The sequence below is a fragment of the Protopterus annectens genome, chromosome 13.part0 (assembly GCF_019279795.1).
Source record: "Protopterus annectens isolate FY-2018-M chromosome 13.part0, PAN1.0, whole genome shotgun sequence".
NCBI lineage: Eukaryota > Metazoa > Chordata > Ceratodontiformes > Protopteridae > Protopterus > Protopterus annectens.
The window spans coordinates 331,011,928-331,039,698 of NC_056747.1; the positions used below are offsets into that span (position 1 = coordinate 331,011,928).

At 41.8% G+C, this 27,771-nt stretch overlaps 1 protein-coding gene across 5 annotated transcripts in view; it reads left to right on the forward strand.

The window, feature by feature from the left end:
- Window positions 1–27,771, forward strand: part of SUGP2 (SURP and G-patch domain containing 2) — a 946,851-nt gene that overhangs the window by 768,592 nt on the left and 150,488 nt on the right. For all 5 annotated transcript variants that reach the window (XM_044053944.1, XM_044053942.1, XM_044053940.1 and 2 more), the window contains exon 5: window positions 137–201. In XM_044053944.1, the coding sequence (XP_043909879.1) occupies window positions 137–201 (65 nt within the window). The remainder of the gene's footprint in view (window positions 1–136; window positions 202–27,771) is intronic.

Below are 27,771 nucleotides of genomic sequence, written 5' to 3' on the forward strand. Positions count from 1 at the left end.
CATGGTTTGATCGTAATAAGTGTTTTCCTTGCATGTTTTTTTGCATTGCAGTGTTTTGTTTGAAGGTTGATAGGTAATTTAAGATGAAACTTCCACAAAGTGGTTTAATTTAGCTATTTTTTCCCACTTCTTTCAGTACATGATCCTATCAGGATACGTTATGAGAGACCATGTGGACGTCCACCTCCCCAGAAAAAAAAGGTAAGTGACATGTTGACAAAACTAAAATGCTTGCTTTCCATATGGGGTTGGTACTTAGAGCATACATAAGCTGTCATTCAAGATAATCTGAGCAACAGAAGGATTAGTATTGTTTGCACTTTTTTTCAGCTAACTGCCAAACATTTTTAGAACTCAAGTGTGAAGGAAAAGATTGACTAGCAGTTTCTGTACTGCCTGACCTGAAACTCAGATTCTTTTAAGTAGAATGCTGTTTCTTCAGAATTGTTTGCTGTTGTGCTTTGACTACTTTTAACAGGAACTGCTCTTCACATGCTGTGGCGTTTATTGAACAAATTTTTGCAGTTTCTTCAGAAAACAGAGGAAGGGATAACATGTACTGTAACTCTGCTGTTTTTCAGGCATGCCTTGCATCCAGCTTTGTCATGACTTGCAGATGTGCAGTGGCATGCCCCACTAAATTTGATTGCAGCTTGGGAAATTTTATTGGAATAGTCAGAGATTCATAATGATGTTTGAGAACTAGAAAGCAGGCTTAAAAGGGAACATTTCAGAAATTTTACAAAGGTTCTTGGGTGCAGTTATGTAGTTATAAACGTTAAATGATAAGCTTATGTTTATATGACCTGAAGACATTAGTGCAGAATGTATTCCAATTTTGTATTTCTTACATTTCCGTGCCTTTTAATACAAAAGCATTAACTTTTCAAAAGCTTTTTGTTTGACTGGTGTATGTCATGCATTTATGCCAACTCTAATTTAGGTGCAGGAACAAATGCAGGTTAACTCATGCATAGTGTCTGGGATAGTATACCCTGGGTGCTTCCTGTGATATTTGCAGAATCAGACATTTGCAGGAGAGAAGTAACAGATTTGTTTGAGGACTTGTCGTCCAGCAATTAGGCACAAGCTCAAAGGACTGAAAAAATTGAAAAATTTGAAATGGTGCCTTTAATGGAACAGTATGAGGTCTGGACCCCGACCTTGTTTCTAAAATTCCACATATAGAGGATACTAAAAACAAACTTCCAGAACTAGTAAAACAAAAAAGGCGAACCAGGAACAACTGCAGACCACCGATTTATTAATTTATTTAACCAAAATTGTACTAAGCGCTTTCACCCACACACATCAGGGCATCTTCAGAGTACTGACAATCCTTGTGTTGAACCTCTTTGTAAATCCTTATGTAAATTAGATAATTGAACAATTAAACAATTAAATTATTACCTACGCAGCTAAAAATTCTTAAAGGTACAATCAGCAAAAATGAACATAAACAGCCAGGACTTGTGCAAACTTGTTAATTTGTAAATGTAATAAAACCTTCTTGTCAAAAACTATGTATATGTAATGCCAATAAATAAAAGTACAAATACATATATAAATATCTAGATAATAGTATAAATCTAAATAATTATTAAATATAAACAATTGTTATACAATCCAGCATAAAATCATTCATTAAAAAATTTCCTAACATTAAAATTCATATTGTTATACAAAATATTTAAAACATTAAATTATCAGATGTTAACCTAATACATACAAGATCAAATAAATTGAGACTTGTACTTTAGTATACTTGATATAGAAATATGTTCGTTAATACCAGGGCTAGAACTTGCATTTAGCCGTAATTGCCATAAACATTCTTTAGCCTCAAGTAAGGTGTTGTCATCACCACCTTTGTTATTATTGTAGTATACAATTCTGTCAATAACAAAGAATAAAAATCTCTTAAAATTCTGGCATCTTCGCCTATGCATATAAAGAGAACTAGTATTTTTCTGTTTTTTAATGTCTCTAACATGTTCCACTATCCTTTCTCAAAGTTTCCTTATCGTTTTGCCAACATAAAAGGCTGGGCATGATGAACATATAGCTAGGTACACCACCATTTTTGTGTTGCAATTACAATGAACTGGGCATCTAATTGTTTTGCCAAAATTTTGTACCGCAACATATGGTCCATCATTAATAAATTTACAAGCATGGCATGCCCCACATTTGCTCATCGAAGATGTGTTGAACATATTCTTATTATTAACTGTCTCAAAATGTTCTTTAAGATTCATCCCCCTACTATAAGTGACCTTGGGGCCCAGTCCCTAAATTATCAATAAGGTCACCGTTGTTCTGGAGAATACTTATCCAGGTCTCATGTACTATATTAACTTTCCTGGGTGATATATCATTAAATGGTATAATAAAGGTGTCGTTTCTAGTAGTGTTATTAGTCCTAGATATACTGTTGTCAAAACCGTACTTTAATATAGGTTTGTATATTTGATGTCTTTTAATATAAATCTCTTCACTAACTTTAACAATTAATTCTAATGGATAACCTCTATCCAGAAACATATCTGATAATATTTTAATCTCATTGTAAAAATTAATGTCTTCACTAATAATTCTAGAAAATCTGACCATCTGTCCCTTTACTAAATTCTTTTTCTGGTAATAGGGATGGCAACTATCAAAATGTAAAAAAGAATTGGAATGAGTTTTTTTTCCCTAAAAATACTTGATTCTAACTTGCCCATGTTTTTATAGAATAAAATATCTAAATACTCACAATTGTCAAATATCTTAAAAGTGAAATTCAAAAAACTAGATGTCGTTTTTAGAAAATTTTCAAACTCAATAAGCATTTCTCTGTTGCCCTTCCAAAAAATAAGAATGTCGTCCAGGTACCTTAAGTAAAGGGCAATGTTAGGCCGGAAATTAGAAGTAAAAACACTTTGTGTTTCCCATAAGGCTAACACCAAATTGGCATAAATGGGGGCGCATCTAGCCCCCATGGCCACACCTGTACTTTGTTTATAATATTCACCATTAATGAACATAAAATTGTTTTCAAGTACAATAGCCATCAGTTCACGTAACAATTTGCATTTAGCCTTATTAGACTCACTAAATTTCAGCAAACTTGTCTCAAACATTTCAAGACCCAAGTCATGAGGAATCACTGTGAATAGGTTGACAACATCAATAGTTACCATTGTCATATCGTCTTCAATATCAACAAAATGTTCTCTAGCTTTTTCTAGACAATGCCAGGAATCTTTTAATATATGAGGCAGATGTTTTAAAGTTCCCTTACAATGCAAGTCTATATAAGCAGCAATGGCTTCAGTCTTTGAACTCCTGGCAGAGACTCTGGGCCTAAAGGGTGGATTGTGTATGTCCTTATGGATTTTGGGGATACCAAAAATGGATGGCGTCATTGGATGTTCCACTAATAAAAAATTATATTCATCTTTGGTGATGACTCCATCCATCAAAAATTCATATAGATACCAATCCACCTTAACATATGCCCTTTCCATTTCATGTTTTGACACTTCTTCATACGTCGTATTGTCACTCAACATTATTGTCATTTTGTTCAAATAGTCTGTTTTGCTCATAATAACAACCCCACCCCCTTATCGGGTTTCATTACCCTATATTTGTCGGTAGAAGTTAATTCCTTAAGACAAAATTTTTCAGCGGAAGTCAAATTATCAGAAGTCATTTTTTCATTCTTTAATTTTCTTCTGATTTGTGTTTCACGTAATCTCTCAAACAAATAAATCATTGGGTTCTGTGGGGGTATAAAAGTACTACTCCTTTTTAGAGTAAAACTAGTATTGTCTCTCTGGTTACATTTGTTGTTAACAAAAAACAGCTTAAGGTTAAGTGCTCTAGTGTAAAGTTTTAAATTAATCAAAATTCTACCAACATCTAATTTAAATGAAGGGACAAATCTAAAACCCTTCTTAAAAAGTTTAACATAGGCAGCATTAAAACAAGTATCAGTATAATTGTATATACTAAACCCTCCTTCTGTAAAAACAGAACAGTGCCAGTCAGTGTTATCAGTGTCCTTCTCCTGTGTAAATACCATAGAATATGGCAGTCTATCACCACTATCCATATAATTGTGGCATGAAGTGACACTGTCATAAATATCACTCATAAAATGACTAGTTTGATAAACTGGTGCCTCACTCATACATGTTATATTATTACTATGACTACTATTTAGCGGTACCAAGAATTGGTTCTGTGTGTTGTCTTGTAATATGGTCGATTCTGCTGATATTGTTGACCCCCATATCTGTCCCGGAGCCGCTCTGACCTTCTCAGTGTCGGCTCCTCTAAAAAAACACCTTCTCCATTCTCATTATTAACTCTATAGTTCTGTTGTAAACTGGAGTGGCTGTTAGTGGTATTCAAGTTGTTCTCAGCAACTGAATCGACCACAGGCTGTTTGAATAACCGCCTCATGCTTTTAAACTCTTTGAAATGCACATACACTTTTTTATTCTTATAATCATTGGTGTCCCTTATTAATTTAAGATTCTTAGTTTCTAGCCCTTTACTAATAAATCTATCCATATCTTTGATAATATTATCAAGACGAAATCTATTAAATTCAAATAAGTCCTGGCGAATATTCTTATCTAAAATGACCAATTGTTCATTTAAAACAGCAAGTTTACAATTATTGTTACGAATAATTAATTTAATCAGTTCTATACCTGTTCTATCGAACAGTTGCAGCAGTTCATCATATAGTTCTGTCCCTTCTACAAATCCAAACGGAAGTTTGAACACACGAAGTCCCTTAGGTACTTGACCAAGCTCAAGGGACCTCTCCAGAAAAGCGTTGTCCATCTGTAAAGTTTTAAAAGATCTCAGAGTCTTTTCAAACTCTGACAACTGTTTGTTCAAACTACCTAGGTCATTGTTTTGTGTACAGTGTGTACAATTTTGGTTAAATAAATAAATAAATCGGTGGTCTGCAGTTGTTCCTGGTTCGCCTTTTTTGTTTTACTAGTTCTGGAAGTTTGTTTTTAGTACTTTGTTGGGCTTACCATTACGCTGGTGGACTACTGATTTAATATCATTTATATTTACTTATTTTCACCTGGACTATTGTGTTTTCATTATGGAGCAACTTTTTCTTCAATATATTGAGACTACGCAGCGTCTCATTAAAGCTCTACAGGAGAAAGGGCACAATACTCCTGTGGTTACCAATGGGGCCATTACTGAGTCTCAGGAGCAACTTTTTACATTACATTCTACACCAGGATCGAGTCCGGTGCAACCGTCAGCTAGTTATGGTTCGGCGTGTTCTATAGGAGGAGGGGCCAACGCAGGAAATGTTCGGTCTGGGAACCCACCTTCGAACAAAGCATCGAACACTAGGGACGGCGTTACTAGAGACACTGAGGCACGAAAAAATTTGTTGATGGATATCAAAGACATTTTAGCTGCTCCAGTTTTCCAGGATGGCTCACGGAGCAAAAACAATGACCTAGGTAGTTTGAACAAACAGTTGTCAGAGTTTGAAAAGACTCTGAGATCTTTTAAAACTTTACAGATGGACAACGCTTTTCTGGAGAGGTCCCTTGAGCTTGGTCAAGTACCTGCTTCCGTTTGGATTTGTAGAAGGGACAGAACTATTTGATGAACTACTGCAACTGTTCGATAGAACAGGTATAGAACTGATTAAATTAATTATTCGTAACAATAATTGTAAACTTGCTGTTTTAAATGAACAATTGGTCATTTTAGATGAGAATATCTGCCAGGACTTATTTGAATTTAATAGATTTCGTCTTGATAATATTATCAAAGATATGGATAGATTTATTAGTAAAGGGCTAGAAACTAAGAATCTTAAATTAATAAGGGACACCAATGATTATAAGAATAAAAAAGTGTATATGCATTTCAGAGAGTTTAAAAGCATGAGGCGGTTATTCAAACAGCCTGTGGCCAATTCAGTTGCTGAGAACAACTTGAATACCACTAACAGCCACTCCAGTTTACAACAGAATTAGAGTTAATAATGAGAATGGAGAAGGTGTTTTTTTTAGAGGAGCCGACACTGAGAAGGTCAGAGCGGCTCCGGGACAGATATGGGGGTCGTCAATATCAGCAGAATCGACCATATTACAAGACAACACACAGAACCAATTCTTGGTACCGCTAAATAGTAGTCACAGTAGTAATAATATAACATGTATGAGTGAGGCACCAGTTTATCAAACTAGTCATTTTATGAGTGATATTTATGACAGTGTCACTTCATGCCACAATTATATGGGTAGTGGTGATAAGACTGCCATATTCTATGGTATTTACACAGGAGAAGGACACTGATAACACTGACTGGCACTGTTCTGTTTTTACAGAAGGAGGGTTTAGTATATACAGTTATACTGATACTTGTTTTAATGCTGCCTATGTTAAACTTTTTAAGAAGGGTTTTAGATTTGTCCCTTCATTTAAATTAGATGTTGGTAGAATTTTGATTAATTTAAAACTTTACACTAGAGCACATAACCTTAAGCTGTTTTTTGTTGACAACAAATGTAACCAGAGAGACAATACTAGTTTTACTCTAAAAAGGAGTAGTACTTTTATACCCCCACAGAACCCAATGATTTATTTGTTTGAGAGATTATGTGAAACACAAATCAGAAGAATATTAAAGAATGAAAAAATGACTTCTGATAATTTGACTTCCGCTGAAAAATTTTGTCTTAAGGAATTAACTTCTACCGACAAATATAGGGTAATGAAACCCGATAAAGGGGGTGGGGTTGTTATTATGAGCAGAACAGACTATTTGAACAAAATGACAATAATGTTGAGTGACAATACGACGTATGAAAGTGTCAAAACATGAAATGGAAAGGGCATATGTTAAGGTGGATTGATATCTATATGAATTTTTGATGGATGGAGTCATCACCAAAGATGAATATAATTTTTTATTAGTGGAACATCCAATGACGCCATCCATTTTTGGTATCCCCAAAATCCATAAGGACATACACAATCCACCCTTTAGGGCCCATAGTCTCTGCCAGGGGTTCAAAGACTGAAGCCATTGCTGGTTATATAGACTTGCATTGTAAGGGAACTTTAAAACATCTGCCTCGTATATTAAAAGATTCCTGGCATTGTCTAGAAAAAGCTAGAGAACATTTTGTTGATATTGAAGACGATATGACAATGGTAACTATTGATGTTGTCAACCTATTCACAGTGATTCCTCATGACTTAGGTCTTGAAATGTTTGAGACAAATTTGCTGAAATTTAGTGAGTCTAATAAGGCTAAATGCAAATTGTTATGTGAACTGATGGCTATTGTACTTGAAAACAATTTTATGTTTATTAATGGTGAATATTATAAACAAAGTACAGGTGTGGCCATGGGGGCTAGATGCTCCCCCATTTATGCCAATTTGGTGTTAGCCTTATGGGAAACGCAAAGTGTTTTTACTTCTAGTTTCTGGCCTAACATTGCCCTTTACTTAAGGTACCTGGACATTCTTATTTTTGAAGGGCAACAGAGAAATGCTTATTGAGTTTGAAAATTTTCTAAAACGACATCTAGTTTTTGAATTTCACTTTTAAGATATTTGACAACAATTGTGAGTATTTAGATATTTTATTCTATAAAAACATGGGCAAGTTAGAATCAAGTATTTTTAGTAAAAAACTCATTCCAATTCTTTTTACATTTTGATAGTTGCCATCCCTATTACCAGAAAAGAATTTAGTAAAGGGACAGATGGTCAGATTTTCTAGAATTATTAGTGAAGACATTAATTTTACAATGAGATTAAAATATTATCAGATATGTTTCTGGATAGAGGTTATCCATTAGAATTAATTGTTAAAGTTAGTGAAGAGATTTATATTAAAAGACATCAAATATACAAACCTATATTAAAGTACGGTTTTGACAACAGTATATCTAGGACTAATAACACTACTAGAAACGACACCTTTATTATACCATTTAATGATATATCACCCAGGATAGTTAATATAGTACATGAGACCTGGATAAGTATTCTCCAGAACAACGGTGACCTTATTGATAGTTTAGGGACTGGGCCCAAGGTCACTTATAGTAGGGGGATGAATCTTAAAGAACATTTTGAGGCAGTCAATAATAAGAATATGTTCAACACATCTTCGATGAGCAAATGTGGGGCATGCCATACTTGTAAATTTATTAATGATGGACCATATGTTGCGGTACAAAATTTTGGCAAAACAATTAGATGCCCAGGTCATTGTAATTGCAACACAAAAATGGTGGTGTACCTAGCTATATGTTCATCATGCCCAGCCTTCTATGTTGGCAAAACGATAAGGAAACTTCGAGAAAGGATAGTGGAACATGTTAGAGACATTAAAAAACAGAAAAATACTAGTTCTCTTTATATGCATAGTCGAAGTAGTCATTACATTAAGAGATTTTTATTCTTGGTTATTGACAGAATTGTATACTACAATAATAAAGGTGGTGATGACAACACCTTACTTGAGGCTAAAGAATGTTTATGGCAATTACGGCTAAATGCAAGTTCTAGCCCTGGTATTAACGAACATATTTCTATATCAAGTATACTAAAGTACAAGTCTCAATTTATTTGATCTTGTATGTATTAGGTTAACATCTGATAATTTAATGTTTTAAATATTTTGTATAACAATATGCATTTTAATGTTAGGAAATTTTTTAATGAATGATTTTATGCTGGATTGTATAACAATTGTTTATATTTAATAATTTAGATTTATACTATTATCTAGATATTTATATATGTATTTTTACTTTTATTTATTGGTATTACATATACATAGTTTTTGATAAGGTTTTATTACATTTACAAATTAACAAGTTTGCACAAGTCCTGGCTGTTTATGTTCATTTTTGCTGATTGTACCTTTAAGAATTTTTAGCTGCGTAGGTAATAATTTAATTGTTTAATTGTTCAATTATCTAATTTACATAAGGATTTAAAAAGAGGTTCAACACAAGGATTGTCAGTACTCTGAAGATGCCCTGATGTGTGTGGGTGAAAGCGCTTAGTACAATTTTGGTTAAATAAGTAAATAAATCTGTGGTCTGTAGTTGTTCCTGGTTCACCTTTTTTGTTTCACATATAGAGGATGTTCTTCATGTTTAACTGTTGCAGTCATCACATTTGGGTTATCTGCATGCAGGTAGCCCTCAGCCAGCCTGAATAACAGAGTCTTAGGATTTCTGCGTCGGATGCTGTTGCTTCTTCTTTGACGTCTGGTCTTCAGGGGTATAAAGCATGCAGCCGATGCCATTACATCAGTCTTTCTTGTGCGGTTCCCAAAGCAGAAGCAGTTCGCAAGTGCCGGTAGACCGACTCCTGAAATTTTCATTTGAGTTTCAGATCCGAAGTCTTCAGAAAAGATAAGTACCCTGTTGGAGATCTTTTTTCTTGATCTAACTGATGTCAGTAAAAGTTTACAATTGTCTTATCTGTGGAAAGCAAATACCTCAGAGATTTTCATTCTTACTGCATCCCCTGTTTAGGCTCAGACCACAACGTCCCTCCCTGTCGGTTTTGTGCCTTGTTCAACACCTGAGCTATTCGTCTGGCTATTTTTGCAGCCAATTACTTTCGTAGTCTGTGTACTCCGAAATGGCTTCGTTAAGCCATCCGACTACAGATCTTCCAAAAAAACATAAGGATAAAGACAGACCGCATGGGTCCAAAACTGTTGACGCTTCTGTTAAGCTAGTCTGCAGTCCGCTGCTACTCGAGGTGCTTTCACAGCCCTTGATACCCGCTACTTCAGATTCGCAGGCCTCTACTGAGACCCATTGAGTCCAGTATGCTGCGAGATGCTTCTTAGACTATGGAACCTGTGGATGTCTCTACCTTGGATGGGTCTGGAGCCGCTGTGCAGGCACCGGCTTCTTAAGGTGTATTCAGGCCTACAGACATTCATATTAAACCAACGCCATTGTTTTCATCCAGGCCAAAAACTCTCACTACACCTAGAGAACAGACTACCAAACTGCAGGCTCAGGCCCATATGCCTCAAAAACAAATGCTTAGAATGGCTAAAAACCTTATTACCTTAATTAGGGGAAGCCAGCCTTCCCCCCTCTGAGACCTAGAACTGATTTTCTTTCTGATTCTTCTGATCAGGAATCTGATATTTCTGCACTTTCTGATTACCAAGATTTGCCCTAATCTGCTTGAGTATTCTGATGCAGAGGATTCCATTCCATGTTTCTCCTCCAAAGGATTTTTCTTTCAGTGAAGCCTTGCATACTCTTAGGGAGCATTTCCGCTGGGAAAGCCAGTATTACTCTGCTTCCAGAAAGAGACTTGTGGAATTCCTACTCCTTCCTCAACACAGGCCTTTAGCTATCCTTCATGTTCTGGACATTGTAGATGATGCTTTCTTGGAATCTAGCCTTACCCCACACACTTTACCTCCAGCTCCCAGAAAACCTGACCGGTACTACAGAGTACCTGACTCTCAAGTTACTCTTCAAGAGTCCTTCTGTAGATCCAGAGACCATTTCCCAAGGACCAAAAGGCATTAAGGCTGCTGCTGCCAAAAATCCTACTTCTGATAGAGATTCTAGAGCCTTGGACAGATTGGGTAAGAAGGTATACACTTCTACTTTGGCCATTAGGGCTTTAAATTGCCAGTCTCATGTGTTAAAGTATCAGCAGCATATTATGGGACTACTTAGAAAATTATGTTGATTCCTGACTGTGCTGAACAGACTTGCAAGATTTAATGCATTCTGCAGAACAAGTTGGTAAACATACTTTGCAATGTGGATGTTCTTCGTGTTTGTGTTGCAGCCATTACATTTGGGTAATCCTGCTGGCAGGTTGCCCTCAGTCGGCCTGAATTCCAAAGTCCTGGGTCCTACGTTGGCTGCTGTCACCCCTTCCCTGACTTCAGGTAGTCAGGGGTATAAAAGATGCGGCAGATGCCATTTTCTTTAGTCTTTCTTGCCGCGTGGTGCCCAGAGCAGAAGCAGTTCGCAAGTGCCGGTCGGCCAACTCCTGATTTTCTTGTGCGAGTTTCAGATCCGAAGTCTTTTATAAAGCTAAGTACCCCGTTGGGGAAACTGTTTTTTCTTGCTCCAGACCGATGTCAGAAAAAGTTAATTGTATTTCTTGTGGTAAGCAAATACCTCATAAGGATTTTCATTCTTACTGTATTCCTTGCCTAGGTCCTGATCACAACGTTTCTGGTTGTCGGTTTTGTGCTAGATTTAACCAACGCACTATTATGTGTTATGATTTTGCTTTAAACTATTTTGGACGCTGGTTTAATTATCCAGAAATGTCATCTGATAGCCATCCGACTACCGGAGGTACAAAAAACGCAAAGAAAAGGAAAGAGACAACAGAGGCCCAAAACGGAAGCTTCTAAGCCAGTCGCCGGTCCTCAGGTATTTTCACAGCCCCTGACGCCCGCTACTTTAGAGACGCAGGCCGCTACAGACTCCCACGTGGAGTCGGCCGTGCCACTGGAAACTCAAGGTATTGGCGCCTCTGATATTATCCCTTCAGGTGGGTCCGGAGCCGCTGAGCAGGCACTGGCTTCTGCGGGTGTATTCAGACCTAAACATCTTTACATCAAACCGACTTCAGCTTCAAAGCAAAGACTAAAGCACCTTCCAAAACGAAGAAACTCAAGAGCCACCTGATCAGGCCTCTATGCCCAAAAACCAGGTGCTCAAAATGGCAGAAGACTTGATTACCTTGATCAGGGGTTCCCATCCCCCTCCTGATAAGAGGCCTCGGCAAGAGACTGACTGAATCTTCATATCAGGTTTCCATTTCTTCTGATTCCTCTTCTGATTAGGAATGTTCTCCCCCCCCCCCCCCCCCCCAGGAGGATTCTGATGCTGAAGAATCTGTACCTTCAGCTTCCCCTCCTGAGGACTATTCTTTTTGGGAAACCTTACATACCATGAGAGCATTTCCAGTGGGAGAGCCAAGATTTTTCAGAAACTAAAGAGAGGCTCATGGATTTCCTGTTACTACCTCAACACAAGCCACTAGCCATCCCGCCTGTGTTAGACATTGTAAATGTGTTTTCTGAGTCTAGTCTTACACCTGACTCCTTACCTCCAGCTCCTGTTAAGCCAGACAGATATTACAGTGTTCCTGACTCTCATAAATTCCTTTTTAAAAACCCTGCTGCAGACCCAGAAACTATTTCTCAGGGTCCCAAAGGAGTTGAGGCTTCCGCTGCAAGAAACCCTACCCCCTCTGACAGAGATTATAGGGCACTGGATAGATGGGGGGGGGGAAAGGTTTACACATCTGCTACCTTGGCTATTAGGGCCTTAAACTGTCAGTTTCATATACTCAAATATCAGCACCATGTCATGGCATGGCTTAAACAGAAAATGATGTTAACCTCTGAATGTGCAGAAAACAAGGAAATGCAGGATTTATTGCATGCAGCTGAACAAGTTGGAAAGCATACTTTGCAATGTGGATTTGATTCTTTAGAGGCCAACTGCAGGGCTGCAGGTACAGGTTCTGTTATTAGGAGGCATGCTTGGTTAATGGAACAAAAATCTGATCATGTTAAAGTTAAATTAGATGCACCTTTACAGCATGAAACTTTGGTGTTAAGGCAGAAGAGGTTTTAAAGAAAATGGAGGACAAAGCTAAATCTATGCAAATGGTCAAAAGATTTTTTACAAGTACAGCCACCTAGGTTTAGTAGACACTGGCCAACAAAGAATTGGTCCTTTCCTGTGTTAGACAGACCTCAAAGGGGCAGATCCCAGGCGCAAGGTTCATTCCGCTCAAAACAATGGGGAGCTTCTACCTCCAAAGTGGGAGAAGACAAGTCACAACCATTCAGGAAACAATCCCACTGACTTCCCCCTGCCTGCACCAAGCACTTATCTCCTGGCAGCACCCTTGGGGGGAAAATTGGCACTTTTTTCCCTCAAAATTGGCACATTATTACCCAGGATAAGTGGGTCTTAAATATCGTGTCACAAGGCTACAAGTTCCATTTCCATACCCTGCCAAAGCAAACGGCTGGCCAGATCTGCCAAAAAATCAATGGGCAGAGCCACAAAAACAAGTCTCATCCCTCATGGACATGGGGACCATTCAACTAGTACCAGAGCAAGAGCAGGGACAAGGATTTTGCTCAAGACTGTCCTTGGTACTCAGAAAGGACAAGGCCTGAAGGCCAATACTGGACCTTTTTTGAACACATTCTTGGATATACCAAAATTCAACATGTTGACTTTGCAGCAGCTTCTGCCCATGCTGGGTAAGAATGCTTGGCTGGTGACTTGAGACCTAAAAGAGGCATACCTGCATGTCCCAATCAGACAAATATGCAGAAGGTACCTCAGATTCAAGGCTGGCTCAATGCATTACCAATTCTCTGCACTGCCCTTTGGCTTATCTACTGCGCCCAGGATCTTTACAAAGTGCCTGGCACCAGTAATTGTATCCTGCAGACAAATGTATCCTTACTTGAGCGACATTTTAATTCAAGCAGAGAACAAGGACATTCTTCTACAGCATCTGGCGTTTGTGAAAAGACTTCTAACATGCCTAGGGTACACAGTCAACGAAAAGAAATCAAAACTAGTACCCTCTCAAGAGATAATATTCCTGGGTGCAAGCTTAAATACAACTGCCCAGATGGCTTATCTCATGCTAGACAAAGGCAACTGACTACCTATTTCAAAATGTTGGCAACAAAGGCCCAGTTATCTGCAAGAAAACTTCTGCAGGCTTTGGGCTTCATGGCATCCTACTAATTCCATATGCAAGACTGCATATGAGGAAACTTCAATGGTACCTAAAAAGTGTTTGTACTCAACATTGCCACAGCCTAGAAACTATGATTACTCTCATTCCTTGCCTGCAACAGGAGTTTCGATGGTGGGCAAAGGCTTGTCACCAAAACCAGGGACAGCCTTTCACATTACCCACAGCCAGGCAAACACTAACAACGGCTGCATCAGATTATGCCTGGGGGGCCCACATGGCAGGAAGATGCGTTCAGGGCGCATGGACCCCAAACCAAATGCATCTGCATATCAATCAAAAAGAGATGCTAGCAGTTCAAAATGCCCTTACAGCCTTCAAGGACCTACTTCATCCAGGACAACTACTGATAAAGACAGACAACACCACGGTCATGTGGTACATAAACAAGCAGGGGGGCACACATTCTTACCCCCTTTGCAGACTAGCCATGATGTTGTGGGACACAGCATTGACTTACCAAGTACATCTGCAGGCACAATTCCTGCCAGGAAGGAAAAATACTCTGGCAGACGAACTAAGCAGAAACCTCATGGATCCCCACGAGTGGCACCTAGATCCACAAGTCTTCAGCATGATAACAAGGAAATGGGGATGCCCGGACATAGATCTATTTGCCTCCCCTCACAACTACCAACTAAAAAGATTCTGCACAAGGATTTATCACAGCCAGGCATGGAAAGTGGATGCCCTATCTTTCAGCTGGAAAAACCTATCAGTATATGCATTTCCCCCTTTGCCTCTCCTCTCCAAGGTACTCCTAAAGGTCAGACAGGAGAAGCCAAGGATGATACTAATTGCCCCAGACTGGCCCCGTCAGTACTGGTATCAATACTAAGGAGCTTGTCGCAGTGCCCAGCATGGACCTTACCTCAGATGCCTCGTCTACTGTCCCAGCAAAACAATCAGATCCTGCACAGCCAACTCAGGACTTTAAACCTGGCAGCATAGCGGATAATGTAGTCATACAAAACGCACCTCTCAGTAAAGCTGTGATGGATGTCATTTTGGAGGCCAGAAGGCCTAGTACTAGAAAATCTTCTGCTGGAAAATGGAAGAGATTCTGTGCTTGGAACCAGACACAAGGAACTGATACAGCTGTGCCAAATATTCCTCAGATTTTGCAATAAACTGAGATGCTGGACAAAGGTCTATCTTTTTCATCTATTAAAATTCATGCCTCTGCCATTTTGGCTCATTATAATACAGAGCCACCAATCTTTTCTCATCCCTTACTGAAACAGTACCTCAGAGGAGCCAAAAAGTTTAAGGCCTCCAAGGAGATCAATGCCTGCATGAGACCTCAACTATGTCTTGGAAAAACTCACCATGCCTCCTTTTGAGCCAGCTGCTACTGCTGATATAAAGTTTTTATCATGGAAAACAGCTTTGCTCCTAGCAATAACTTCTGCAAGATGAGTTTCAGAGCTTTAGGCACTCATGGCTGTGGAACCTTTTATCATTTTTATCCAGACAGGGTCTCTGAGGACAAACCCAACATTTATGCCTAAGGTGGTGTCCAGTGTGGCTCTTAACCAAACTGTTCATCTGCCAACTTTTTATCCAAATCCACAGAACTAGGGGGAGAGAGTTCTGCATTCTATGGACGTACACAGCTTAGTTTCTACTTGGACAGAACCAAAGTTTTCAGAAAGACAGAACAATTAGTAGTGGCATATGCTGCAGGATCACAAGGAAAGGCCATCTCAAAGCAGACTATTTCAAAGTGGATAGGCCACTGCATTCGTTTCTGCTACTTACACCATGGCAAGCCAGAGCCTAAGGGCATTAGGCCACATTCAACCAGAGCTGCAGCCACTTCAGCAGCCTCTCTCAGGGGAGTACCAACCAAGGACAGCTTAGAGGCTGCTACTTGGAGTTCATTGCACACCTTTACAAAGCACTATCATCTGCCACTCTACTCTAAATCCAGGGCAGGCTTTGCCGCTTCAAATTCTTCAGGGCCTCATAGCCGCTCCTAATGCTGTTTAGCTCCAGCCTCCCATCCATAGGTTTGGGACTCTACCCAAATGTAATGACTGCAACAGTGAAACACGAAGAACATAGTACAGTTGTGTACACTTACCATAAATGTAGATGTTAAGTGTGTATTCACTGTTGCAGTCCAAGTTACCCATCCGCCTTCCCCCTTTTCTCATGGAACCTATCTTTCCTCCTTTGACTTATACAATCTATGTGGTGTATTTGCTTGTAGATGAAGGTAAATTTTATATTGGTTCATGTATTTATATGTATATAAATTTTGGCTACCCTTTTAGGGGGCACCTGACATCTGGAGCAAGATAAACTAAAGAAAATGGCGTCTGCTGCATCTTTTATAGACCTGACGTCAGGGAAGGGGCGACAGCAGCCGACGCCGGACCCAGGACTTAGGAATTCAGGCCGACTGAGGGCAACCTGCCAGCAGGATTACCCAAATGTAATGACTGCAACAGTGAATACACTCTAATATTTACATTTATGGTAAGTGTACACCTGTACTTTTTGATGCTTTAGAAGAACCTTGCAGGGCTGCTGCCACTGGGTTTGTACTTGGAAGACATGCTTGGCTTAAGGAGCAATCTTAGCCAGATCATGTTAAAGCTAAATTGCTGGATGCTCCCTTAAATCAGAACCGCCTGTTTGGCAACAAAGCAGAGGAAGTTTTTAAAAAGATGGAGGAAAAAGCTAAATATATGCAAACTGTTAAAGATTTCCTACAAGTACAGCCTCCAAGATTTAGTAGGCATTGGCCTTCTAAGAATTGGTCTTTTTCCTGCCTCTTCCAGGCCTTCAGTCCAAATCCAGAACCAGCAGAACACCCAGGCTTCAATCCCAAGGGTATGCACAGGACTAAGCAGTGGGGGGGGGCTCCCACTTCCAAATTAGGGCATAGTAAGACTCCCCCCTATGGTAAACTGTCTCAATGACGTAACTTTAAAACTCCCAAGCACTTCTCAACTGACTGCTCCTTTAGGGGGAAAGATTGCTGTGCAGGCAAAAAACTGGGAACTCATTACCCAGGACAAATGGGTTTTAAATAGTTTCCCAAGGTTACAAATTTCACTTCCACACGTTACCAACCCCAAGCGGTAGGCTAGATCTGCCCCTAAATCAGTGGGTAGAGGCTCAAAAGCAAGTACTCTCTCTCTTTTAAGCATAAAGGCTATTCAGACTGTACCAGAAGACGAAAAGGGACAAGGGTTCTACTCTGAACTTTTCCTGGTACCCAGAAAAGACCACTCATGGCGTCCTGTCCTGGACCTTTCTATGTTAAACACCTTTTTGGTGATTCCAAAATTCAACATGCTAACTTTACCAGTTACTTCCTATGCTAAGCAAAGATACTTGTGTGGCAACACTGGATTTAAAGGAAGCCTACCTGCACATCCCATCAGGGAATCTTGCAGAAGATGCCTACGCTTCACAGCAGGCTATGTGCACCATCAGTTCTCTGCACTGCCCTTTGGCTTATCTACTGTGCCCAGGGTATTCTCAAAGTGCCTAGCTCTAGTCATTGCGTTTTGCAGGCAAAGAAATATTCAAATATACCCTTACCTGGACGATTGTCTAATTCAGGCAGAAAGCCAGGTCATATTTTTGAATCATCTGGCATTTGTACAAAAGGTGCTAACTTGTCTGGGGTGCGCCATAAACGCAGAGAGATCACATCTGGTACCCTGTCAACAAATTATATTCCTGGGAGCAAGCTTGAACACAACTTCCCAGATGGCTTTCCTCACGCTAGAGAGAAAAATTCATTTGACAACTTACTTCAAACTAATGGCCACAAAAACCCTGCTATCTGCAAGGCAAATACTGCAAGCCTTGGGGTTCATGGCCTCCTGCATTCTACTAATTCCATATGCAAGACTGCATATGAAGAAACTACAGTGGTATCTAAAAAGCCTATAGTGTCAACATTCTCCGGATCTAGAAGCAATGATTCCTGTCATACCTTGCCAGCGGTTAGAGTTCCTTTTGTGGGCAGAGGCCTGCCACCAAAACAAGGGACTACAATTCACTCTAACCCCCTGCTGCCCAAACCCTAACAGACTCATCAGATTATATATGGGGGGCTCACCTGGCATGGAAGTGCATTCAGGGCAAATGGAACCCAAGTCAAATGCACCTGCATATCAAAGAAATGTTAGCTGTACAGAATGCTCTGACAGCCTTCAAAGGACCACATTCTTCCAGGACAATTAATGTTAGACTGACAGCACTATGTGGTACATAAACAAGCAGGGGGGTAACAGCCATGTCTCTGTGGAACACAGCCTTAAGCTACCAAGTGCATCTACAGGCTCAATTCCTGTCTGGAAAACTAAATACACTGGCAGACGAACTAAGCAGAAATCTTATGGACCCACACGAGTGGAAACTGGAACCAAAGACTTTCAACATGTTGGTAAACAAATGGGGGAGCCCAGATATAGACCTGTTTGCCTCCCTCCAGAACTACCAGTTGGGCAAATTCTGCACAAAGACTCCCCACAAACAAGCTTGGAAAGTGGATGCTTTATTCTTCATCTGGAAAAATCTATCAGTTTATGCCTTTCCTCTGCCTCTCCTCTCCAAAGTACTACTAAAGATCAAACAGGACAAACCAAGGACGATACTGATTGCACCAGACTGACCACGCTAACACTGGTACTCCCTCTTGCGCAGTTTCACTGCCAGATTCTGCACAGTCAGCTTCAAACACTGAACCTGGCAGCCTGGCTAATTACCTAATCTCTGTTACCATCCCTCAGTAAACAAGTGTTGGATGTCATTTTGGAGGCAAGGAGGGCCTAGTACTAGAAAATCTTATGCTGAAAAATGGAATAGTTTCTGTGCCTGGAACCAAACTCAAGGGATGGTCACAGCAGCATCCAATTTACTTCAGATTCTTCAGTACTTAACTGATGTGCTTCATAGGGGCCTTTCATTTTCCTCCAAAATTTACGCCTCAGCCATTTCAGCTCATTACAACACAAAACCACCCCTCTCCTCTCATCCACTGCTCAAGCAGTTTCTCAGAGGGGCGAAAAACTTAAGACCACCCAGGAGAGCCTCAACTCCAGCCTGGGACCTTATCTTTGTATTGGAAAATCTCTCAATTCTTCCTTTTGAGCTAGCTGCAAGTGCAGAGTTAAAATTCCTTTCTTGGAAAACCGTCTTCTTTTTAGCAATCACTTCAGCAAGAAGGGTATCTGAATTACAGGCCCTTATGGCAGTGGAGACTTTCATCATCTGTCATGCAGAGTGTCCCTCAGGACCAGTCCCTCCATGCCCAAGGTGGTATCCAGTGTGCTTTTATTCAGTCCATTCATTTGCCAACCTTCTTTTCTAATCCACTGAATAAAGGGGAACGAATACTGCATTCCTTAGATATGCACAGCCAACTTACGATTTTACTTGGACAGGATTAAACCTTAAAAAAAGTCTGAATTACTGGTGGCATTTGCTGCAAGGGCAGAGGGGAAGTTTATTTCAAAGCAAACCATTTCTAAATGGATAGGCCATTGCATTCATTTCTGCTATAAGCACCATGGAAATCCTATCCCACAGGGGATTAGATCCATTCAACTAGGGTGGCATCTGCCTCTACAACCTTTCTCAGAGGTGTTCCTACCAGGGACATCCTAGAAGCTGCTACCTGGAGTTCTGTGCATACTTTCACCAAGCATTACCTTATACCAGTTTTCTCTAAATCCAGAGCTGGCTTTGCCACTGCAGTATTGCAGGGCCTTACAGCTGGTCCTAATGTTATCTAAATTCCTCCTCCCATCCTTAGCTTTGGGAATCTACCCAAATGTGATGACTGCAACAGTGAATACACTCTAACATCTATATTTATGGTAAGTGTACACAACTGTACTTTTTAACTCCCTAGAAGCTTCTTGCAGGGCAGGAGTCACAGGTTCTGTCCTTAGGCATGTTTGGCTTAAGGAACAGACAATGTTAAATGTAAATTATTGGATGCACCCTTGCACAAAGTCAATTTATTTGGCACCTAGCCAGAAGAGGTCTTAAGATGGAAGAAAAAGCTAAATCTATGCAGAAAGTTCAAGGTTTCTTACAGGTCCAGCCACTGAGGTTCAGTAGGCATTGCCCCTCCAAGCACTGTTTTTTTTCCTGGCCCCTCCAGGCAAGCTCAGCCCAGACCCAGGGGAAGCAGACCCAACAAACAGCCATAGGGAATGCTGAGATCCAAGCAGTGGAGTTCCACCTATTCAAAACCAGGGAGTGCAAAGCCACCCCCTTATGGGTAAAAACTCACAATGACTTTACACTTCCTCCCCACTCGGTGCCCACCTGCTCGTGCCCCTAGGAGGAAAACTCTTTCCACGCAAGCAACTGGGCCACCATTACTCATGGCCGCTGGGTCCTCAACATAGTGTCACAGGGATACAGTTTTTATTTCCTCGCTCTGCCAACCCCAAAAGGGTTGCCAGATCTTCCTTCAAACCAGTGGGCAGAGGCCAAAAAGCAAGTACTTTCCCTGCTATCCATGAGGGCAATAGAACATGTTCCTGCAGAACAGGTAGACCAAGGTCTCCTCTCCAGACTCTTCCCAGTACCATGGCGCCCCATCCTTGATCTGTCCATTCTAAACACCTTTCTGGTGATAAGTGCTCACTGTCCAGCAGCCTCTACCTATGCTTTCCAATTATGCTTGGTTAGCCACCTAGGCCTAAAAGAGGCCTACCTGAACATCCCAATTAGGGAATCCTGCAGGAAATTACTACGTTTCAGGGCAGGATCTATACACTTTCAGTTCTCTGTGCTTCCCTTTGCCTTATCTACTGCTCCCAGTATTCACAAAATGTTTCGCTCCCCCCATTGCTTTTTGCAGACAAAGAAATATTCCAATTTACCCATACTTGGACGACTGCCTTATTCAGGCAGGAAAACTGCTACAGCACCTGACCTTTGTAAAGGACTTGTAGACCTCCCTGGAGTGTACTATCGCCAAAATGAAATCAAAACTAGTCCCCACACAAAAAATAGTATTCCAGGGAGCAAACTTGGACTCAGTATACCAGATGGCATTTGTTACTCCAGAAAAACAAGCCTACCTGACGGGCTACTTCTCTCAAATGGCCACCACGGCCCAGTTATCCGAAAGGAAAATCCTGCAAGCTCTAGGGTTCATGGCCTCTTCCCTTCTACTCATTCCATATGCCAGACTACATATGAGGAAACTACAATGATACCTTAAAAGTCTTTGGTGTCGGCACTCTCAAGACCTGGAAACTTTACCAGATGCCTTGTCTTAGGTTCATAGGTTCATACTAGGCTATCTGCCCTGGGGCATTTATAAGCCTAGCCCGATTGTGTTTGGCTTACGCCACCCCTTGATTTGAGTATACTGTGCCCTTTTTAGAGTTTAGTTTACTGTGCCTCTGTCTAATAGTGACATGGAAGTAATCCCCGGGACAAACCTACGATCCCCCATCCACTCATCAAGATTCTTGAAGAGAGTCGGTGAGGTGCTCTGCCTAACATGAATTGGAATTCTGTTCCAGAGCGAAGGGAGCCTCTGGGTTATGAATCTGTCCCTCCAGCATGTTCTATTTATTTCTGTGTTGAGGTTCAAGTCCCTCGAGCGTGTGGCTCTAAGGGATTTAGATTTAGTGAGGTGGAGCATGTCCATTAATTCTGGGTTGGACATAGCTTTATATGTCAGGCATACATCGCCTCGAAGTAGGCGGTATGCAACTGAGTAGAGCTGGAGTTTTTTTAATCGAGCAGTATATGGCATCTGTTTGAGTCCCTTGATCCTCCTGGTGAGGTACTTTTGGGGTCTTTCTAATTGCTGCAGGTGTCGGGTAAGGTACATCCCAAAGGGGGCATTGTATTCTATGATGGGCCTGATGAGGGATGAATAAAGGGGCACGATTACCTCTCTCGATCTAGATGTGAATCCTTTCATGATGAGGTGGGCTATGTAGAAGGTCTTTCTAACCACTTTGGCAATGTGGTTGTCGAAGGAGAGATTGCTATCAACTTGGGTCCCCAGATCCCTAATCACTTTCTCTGTACTTAATGGGTTACCACCTATGTGGTAATTTGTGGGCACATTGTTTTTGCCAAAGGGTATGACTTTACACTTTTTGGCATTTAGCTTTAGACCATGGCTGTGGCAGCAGTTATCTGTCTCTGTGAGACCTTTTTTGAAGGATGTTTGTGTCAGCTGGAGAGTCGATTATGGCGCCCAGTTTGCAGTCATCTGCGAACTTGGTGAGCCATAGTCCTCCCACGTTGGCCTGTACCTCAGAAAAGTAAATACCGAACAAGAGAGGTCCCAGGACAGAACCTTGTGGGACGCCACTTGTGACCGGTTTCGAGTCTGACATGGCTCCAGCAACTCTGACTCTGTGGGTTCTGTCTTTGAGCCAGTTTGCGACCCATCTTGTGACAGAGGTTTATATTTAGGCTGGAGTGGGGTATTGTCAAATGCCTTTGCGAGGTCCAGATAGGCTGTGTGGACTACCTTCTCTTCATCTATGGCCTTGGTGACTGTTTTGAAGAAATCGACCAGGTTCAAAAGGCAGGATCTGCCCTTGACGAAGCCAAATTGGGTAGGATCTAGTGTCTGTAGGTCCCCAATGTCTTTGAGTTCCATGATGATCCTCTCCATAGCCTTGCAGACTAGGCTAGTCAGGCTTATGGGGCGATAGTTTCCAGGGGAAAGATTTTCTTTGGTGGGCAGCAGCATGCAACCACAACAAGGGACTTCCCTTCTCACAACCCCATGCCGCCCAGACCCTCACCACAGACTCAGACTATGGTTGGGGTGCTCAGCTGGACAGCAGGTGCATTCAGAGCCAATGAAGGCCAAATCAAATACATCTGCACATCAACCAAAAAGAAATGTTAGCTGTTCAGCACACCCTGACAGCTTTCAAAACCATACTCTTCCCGGGACCTCTACTGATCAAAACAGAACACCACAATGATGAGGTATGTCAAGCAGGGAGGGACTCACTTTTATCCTCTCTGCAGGGTCGCAATGATGACCCTTTGGCACACTGCCTCAGCCATGCAACTACACCTGTTAGCACAATTCCTGACAGGCTCTCTAAACTCTCTGGTAGACAACATAAGCAGAAACCTGCTAGACCCACACTAGTGGCAGCTAGACCACAGAACCTTCACCCTTGTAACCCAGAAATGGGGCACCCCGAAGTTCGACCGCTTTGCCTTCCACTCCAATCAGCTCAGTAAATACTGCACCCAGGGAACCTTGCATCAAGGCCTGGAAAGTGGATGCTCTATCTTTCCAGTGGGTAAATCTGTCTATGCATTTCACCCTCTACCACTCTTTTCAGAGGTACTGCTCAAAATAAGGCAGGAAAAACCAAGGGCAATCCTGTTTAACCCATACTGACCACACCAGCACTGGTACCCACTGCTGTGCAGTCTGTCACCCCTGCCACCATGGCACCTACCTCAGATTCCAACATTCCTGACCCAGAGGAATGGAGAATTCATGCATCCTCAATTCCAGACCCTCAATCTGGCAGCCTGGCTTATTCCCTGACCTCTCCTCAAGCTGCCAGCCTAAGCAAACAAGTTCTAGATGTTACACGTGAGGCCAGATGCCCTAGCACTAGAAAATCCTATGCTGACAAGTGGAAAAGATTTTGCACCTGGATCCAGGCTAAGGGAGCTGGAACAGCAAAGCCCTCCCTTTCTCTTCCTGGATTACCTGACAGACCTACTACACAGGGGTCTGTCCTTCTCTTCTATTAAAATTCATGCCTCAGCCATATCTGCTCATTTCAGTACAGAGCCACCTCTCTTCTCACACCCTCTCATCACAGTTCCTAAGAGGGACTAACAAGTTAAGGTCATCCAGAAGAGCTTTTACCCCCAGCTTAGGACCTTAACTTTGTGCTGGAAAAGCTCACCCTGCCCCACTTTGAGCCTGCCGCTTTTGCAGAGTTAAAATTTCTCTCTTGGAAGACGGCCATGTATGTTCTTCGTGTTTCACTGTTGCAGTCATCACATTTTGGTTATCTGCCTGCAGGTAGCCCTCAGCCAGCCTGAATACCAGAGTCTTTGAAATTCTGTCAGATGCTGTCACTGCTTCTATGTCAGCAGGGGTATAAAACATGCAGCCGATGCCATTCCACCAGTCTTTCTTGCCATGCAATGCCTGAAGCAGTTCGCAAGTGCCAGTCGGCCGTCTCCTGAAATTTTTGTTTTTGAGTTTCAGACACGAAGTCTTCAAAAAAGATAAGTTGGGGATCCTTTTTTCTTGCTCTAACAGATGTCAGTAAAAGTTAAAAATTGTCTTGCCTGTGGAAAGCAAATACCTCATAGATTTTCATTCTTACTGCATCACCCATTTAGGCCCAGACCACGACGTTCCTTGCTGTCGGTTTTGTGCCTTGTTCAACAGCTGAACCATTCGTTGTTTGGCTATTTTTGTAGCCAAATAGCTTCATTCTCGATTTCCATACTCCGAAATGGCTTCGTTAAGCCATCCAACTACTGATCTTGCGAAAAAAAAACTTAAGGATAAAGACAGAGACAGACCGCATAGGTCCAAAACTGCAGACAACGCTTACGTTAAGCTAGTAGCCAGTCCGCCGGCACTCAGTGAGGCGCTTTTGTAGCCACTGATACCTGCTACTACAGATTCGCAGGCCTCTACTGAGACCCATTTGGAGTCCGCGAGATGCTTATTCGACTATGGAACCTGCGGATGTCTCTGCCTTGGATGGGTCTGGAGCCGCTGTGCAGGCACCGGCTTCTGAGTGTGTATTCAGGCCTTCAGACTTTCATGTTAAACAGACGCCATCATTTCCATCCAGAAATACTGAATTCCTCAGACCAAAAACTCGCACTACGCCTAGAAAACAGACTGCCAAACCGCAGGCTCTGGCCCTTATGCCTCAGAAACAAATGTTTAAAATGGCTGAAGACCTTGTTACCTTAATTAGGGGAAGCCAGCCTTCCCCCTCTAAGAGACCTAGAACTGATTTTCTTTCTGATTCTTCTGATCAGGAGTCTGAGATCTCTGCTTCTTCTGATTACCAGGAGTTGCCCTTATCTACTTATGAGGATGCTGAAGCAGAGGATTCCATTCCCTCTGCTTCCCCTACAGAAGACTTTCTTTTGGTGAAACCTTGCATACCCTCAGGGAGCATTTCCACTGGGAAAGCCAGGACTATTGAGTCCAAAAAGAGATTTGGGGAATTCTTACTCCTGCCTCAACAGAGGCCTTTAGCTATTCCCCCTGTTCCAGACATTGTAGATGATGCTTTCTTGGAATTTAGCCTTACCCCAGACACTTTACCTCCAGCTCCCAGAAAACCTGACAGGTACTTCAGATAACCTGACTCTCGCAAGTTCCTCTTCAGGAATCCTACTGCGGATCCAGAGACCATTTCCAAAGGACCAAAAAGCATTAAGGCTACTGTTGCCAAAAATCCTACCCCTTCTGATAGAGATTCGAGAGCCTTAGACTGATGGGGTAAGAAGGTATACACTTCTGCTACTTTGGCCATTGGGGCTTTAAATTGCCAGTTCCGTATGCAAGTATCAGCAGCATATTATGGGACTAATTAAACAGAAAATTATGGTGATTCCTGACTGTGCTGAGCACAAAGACTTGCAAGATTGAATGCATTCTGCGGAACAAGTTGGTAAACTAACTTTGCAATGTAGTTTTGACGCTTTAGAAGCATCTTGCAGGGCTGCTGTCACTGGGTCTGTACTTAGAAGGCATGCTTGGCTTAAGGAACAAATCTTTCCAGATCATGTTAAAGCTAAATTACTTCATGCTCCCTTAAACCAAGACCTTCTTTTTGTGAACAAAGCAGTAGTAGTCCACAAAAGGATGGAGGAAAAAGCTAAATCTATGCAAACTGTTTAAGATTTCCTACAAGTTCAGCCTCCCAGATTCAGTAAGCATTGGCCTTCAAAGAACTCTGGACCTTTCCAGTCCCTTCCAGGCCTTCTCAGCCCAAACCCAGGAACAGACGACCACCAATACTTCAGTCTCAGGCTATGCACAGATTTAAGCGTTACGGGGCTCCCACTTCCGAAGCAGGGAGTAAGCCCCCCCTGTGGAAAAATGGCTCAATGACTTAACCTTAACCCTTCCAAGGTCTGCTCAACTACTTGCTCCCTTAGGAGGAAAGCTCGCCCTGCATGCACAAAACTGGGAACTCATTACCCAGGACAAATGGGCATGGAATATAGTTCCCAAAGGATACAGATTCCACTTCCATATACTGCCAACCCCAAATGGTTGCCCAGACCTCCCCCCAAATCAATTGGCGGAGGCCCAACAGCACGTTCTCTCTTCTCAGTGTCACAGCTATTCAGCCTGTCCTAGCAGAACAAAGGAGACCAGATTTTTATTCAAGATTTACTCTGGTACCCAGAAAAGACCACTCCTGGCGTCCTATCCTGGACCGCTCTATTCTCAACACCTTTCTGGTGGTTCCAAAATTCAAAATGCTAACTCTTCAACAGCTTCTTCCTATGCTAGCCAAGGATGTCTGGCCAGCAACCCTAGACTTAAAGGAAGCTTACCTAAACATCCTAGTCAGAGGATCCTGCAGACAATACATATGTTTCAGGGCAGGCTCCATGCACTTTCAGTTCTCTGCCCTTCACTTTGGCTTATCTTCTGCACCCAGGGTGTTCACAGTGTCTAGGTCCAGCCATTGCATTTTGCCGGTAGATAAATATTCAAACTTACCCATACTTGGACGATTGTCTGATTCAGGCAGAAAGCTAGGACTTGCTATTACAACACCTGGCATTCGTAAAGAAACTTCAAACCTCACAGGGGTACACCATCAACGAAAAGAAATATCACCTAGTACCCTGCCAACAGATTGTATTCCTGGGAGCAAGCTTGAACACATCTTCCCAGATGGCATTCCTCACTCCAGAGAAACAAGTTTATTTGACAACCTACTTCAAACTATTGGCCACAAAAACCCAGCTATCTGCAAGGAAAATACTGCAAGCTCTGGAGTTCATGGCCTCTTGCATTCTAGTAATTCCGTATGCAAGACTGCATATGATAAAACTACGATGGTATTTAAAAGCTTATGGTGTCAACATTCTCAGGATCTAGAGTTAATGATTCCTATCGTACCTTGTCTAAAGACAGAGTTCCTTGGGTGGGCAGAAGCCTGCCACCAAAACATGGGACTGCCATTCACTCTACCCCCTGCCGCCCAGTTCCTAACAGATGCGTCAGACTATGCATTGAGGGCTCACTTAGCAGAGCAGTGCATTCAGGGCAAATGGAACCAAAGTCAAATGCACCTGCATATCAATCAAAAAGAAATGTTAGCTGTACAGAATGCTCTGACAGCCTTCAAGGACCACATTCTTCCAGGGCAGTTATTGGTAAAGACTGACACCACCACTGTTATGTGGTACAAAAACAAGCGGGGAGGGAACCCACTCATACCCTCTGCAGACTAGCCATGGCTCTCTGGAACACAGCTTTGCACTACCAAGTGCACCTACAGGCTCAATTCCTGCCAGGAAAGCTAAATACACTGGCAGACTACCTAAGCAGAAATCTCATGGACCCACATGAGTGGAAACTGGAACCCAAGATATTCAACATGTTGAGAAACAAATGGGGGGAGCCCAAAGATGGACCTGTTTGCCTCCACTCAGATCTACCAATTGAACAAATTCTGCACAAGGACTCCCCACAAACAAGCTTGGAAGGTGAATGCCCTGTCCTTAACTTGGAAAATCCTATCAAGTAATGCCTTTCCCCCTCTGCCTCTCCAAAGTACTACTAAAGATCAAACAGGGCAAACCAAAGGCAATAGTGATAGCACCGGACTGGCCACGCCACCACTGGTACCCCTTCTTGTGCAGTATGTCACTAATGGATCCATGGCACTTGCATCAGACTTCTTCCCTGCTGTCCCAGCAGGAGGGCTTGATTCTGCACCCACAGCTTCAAACCCTGAA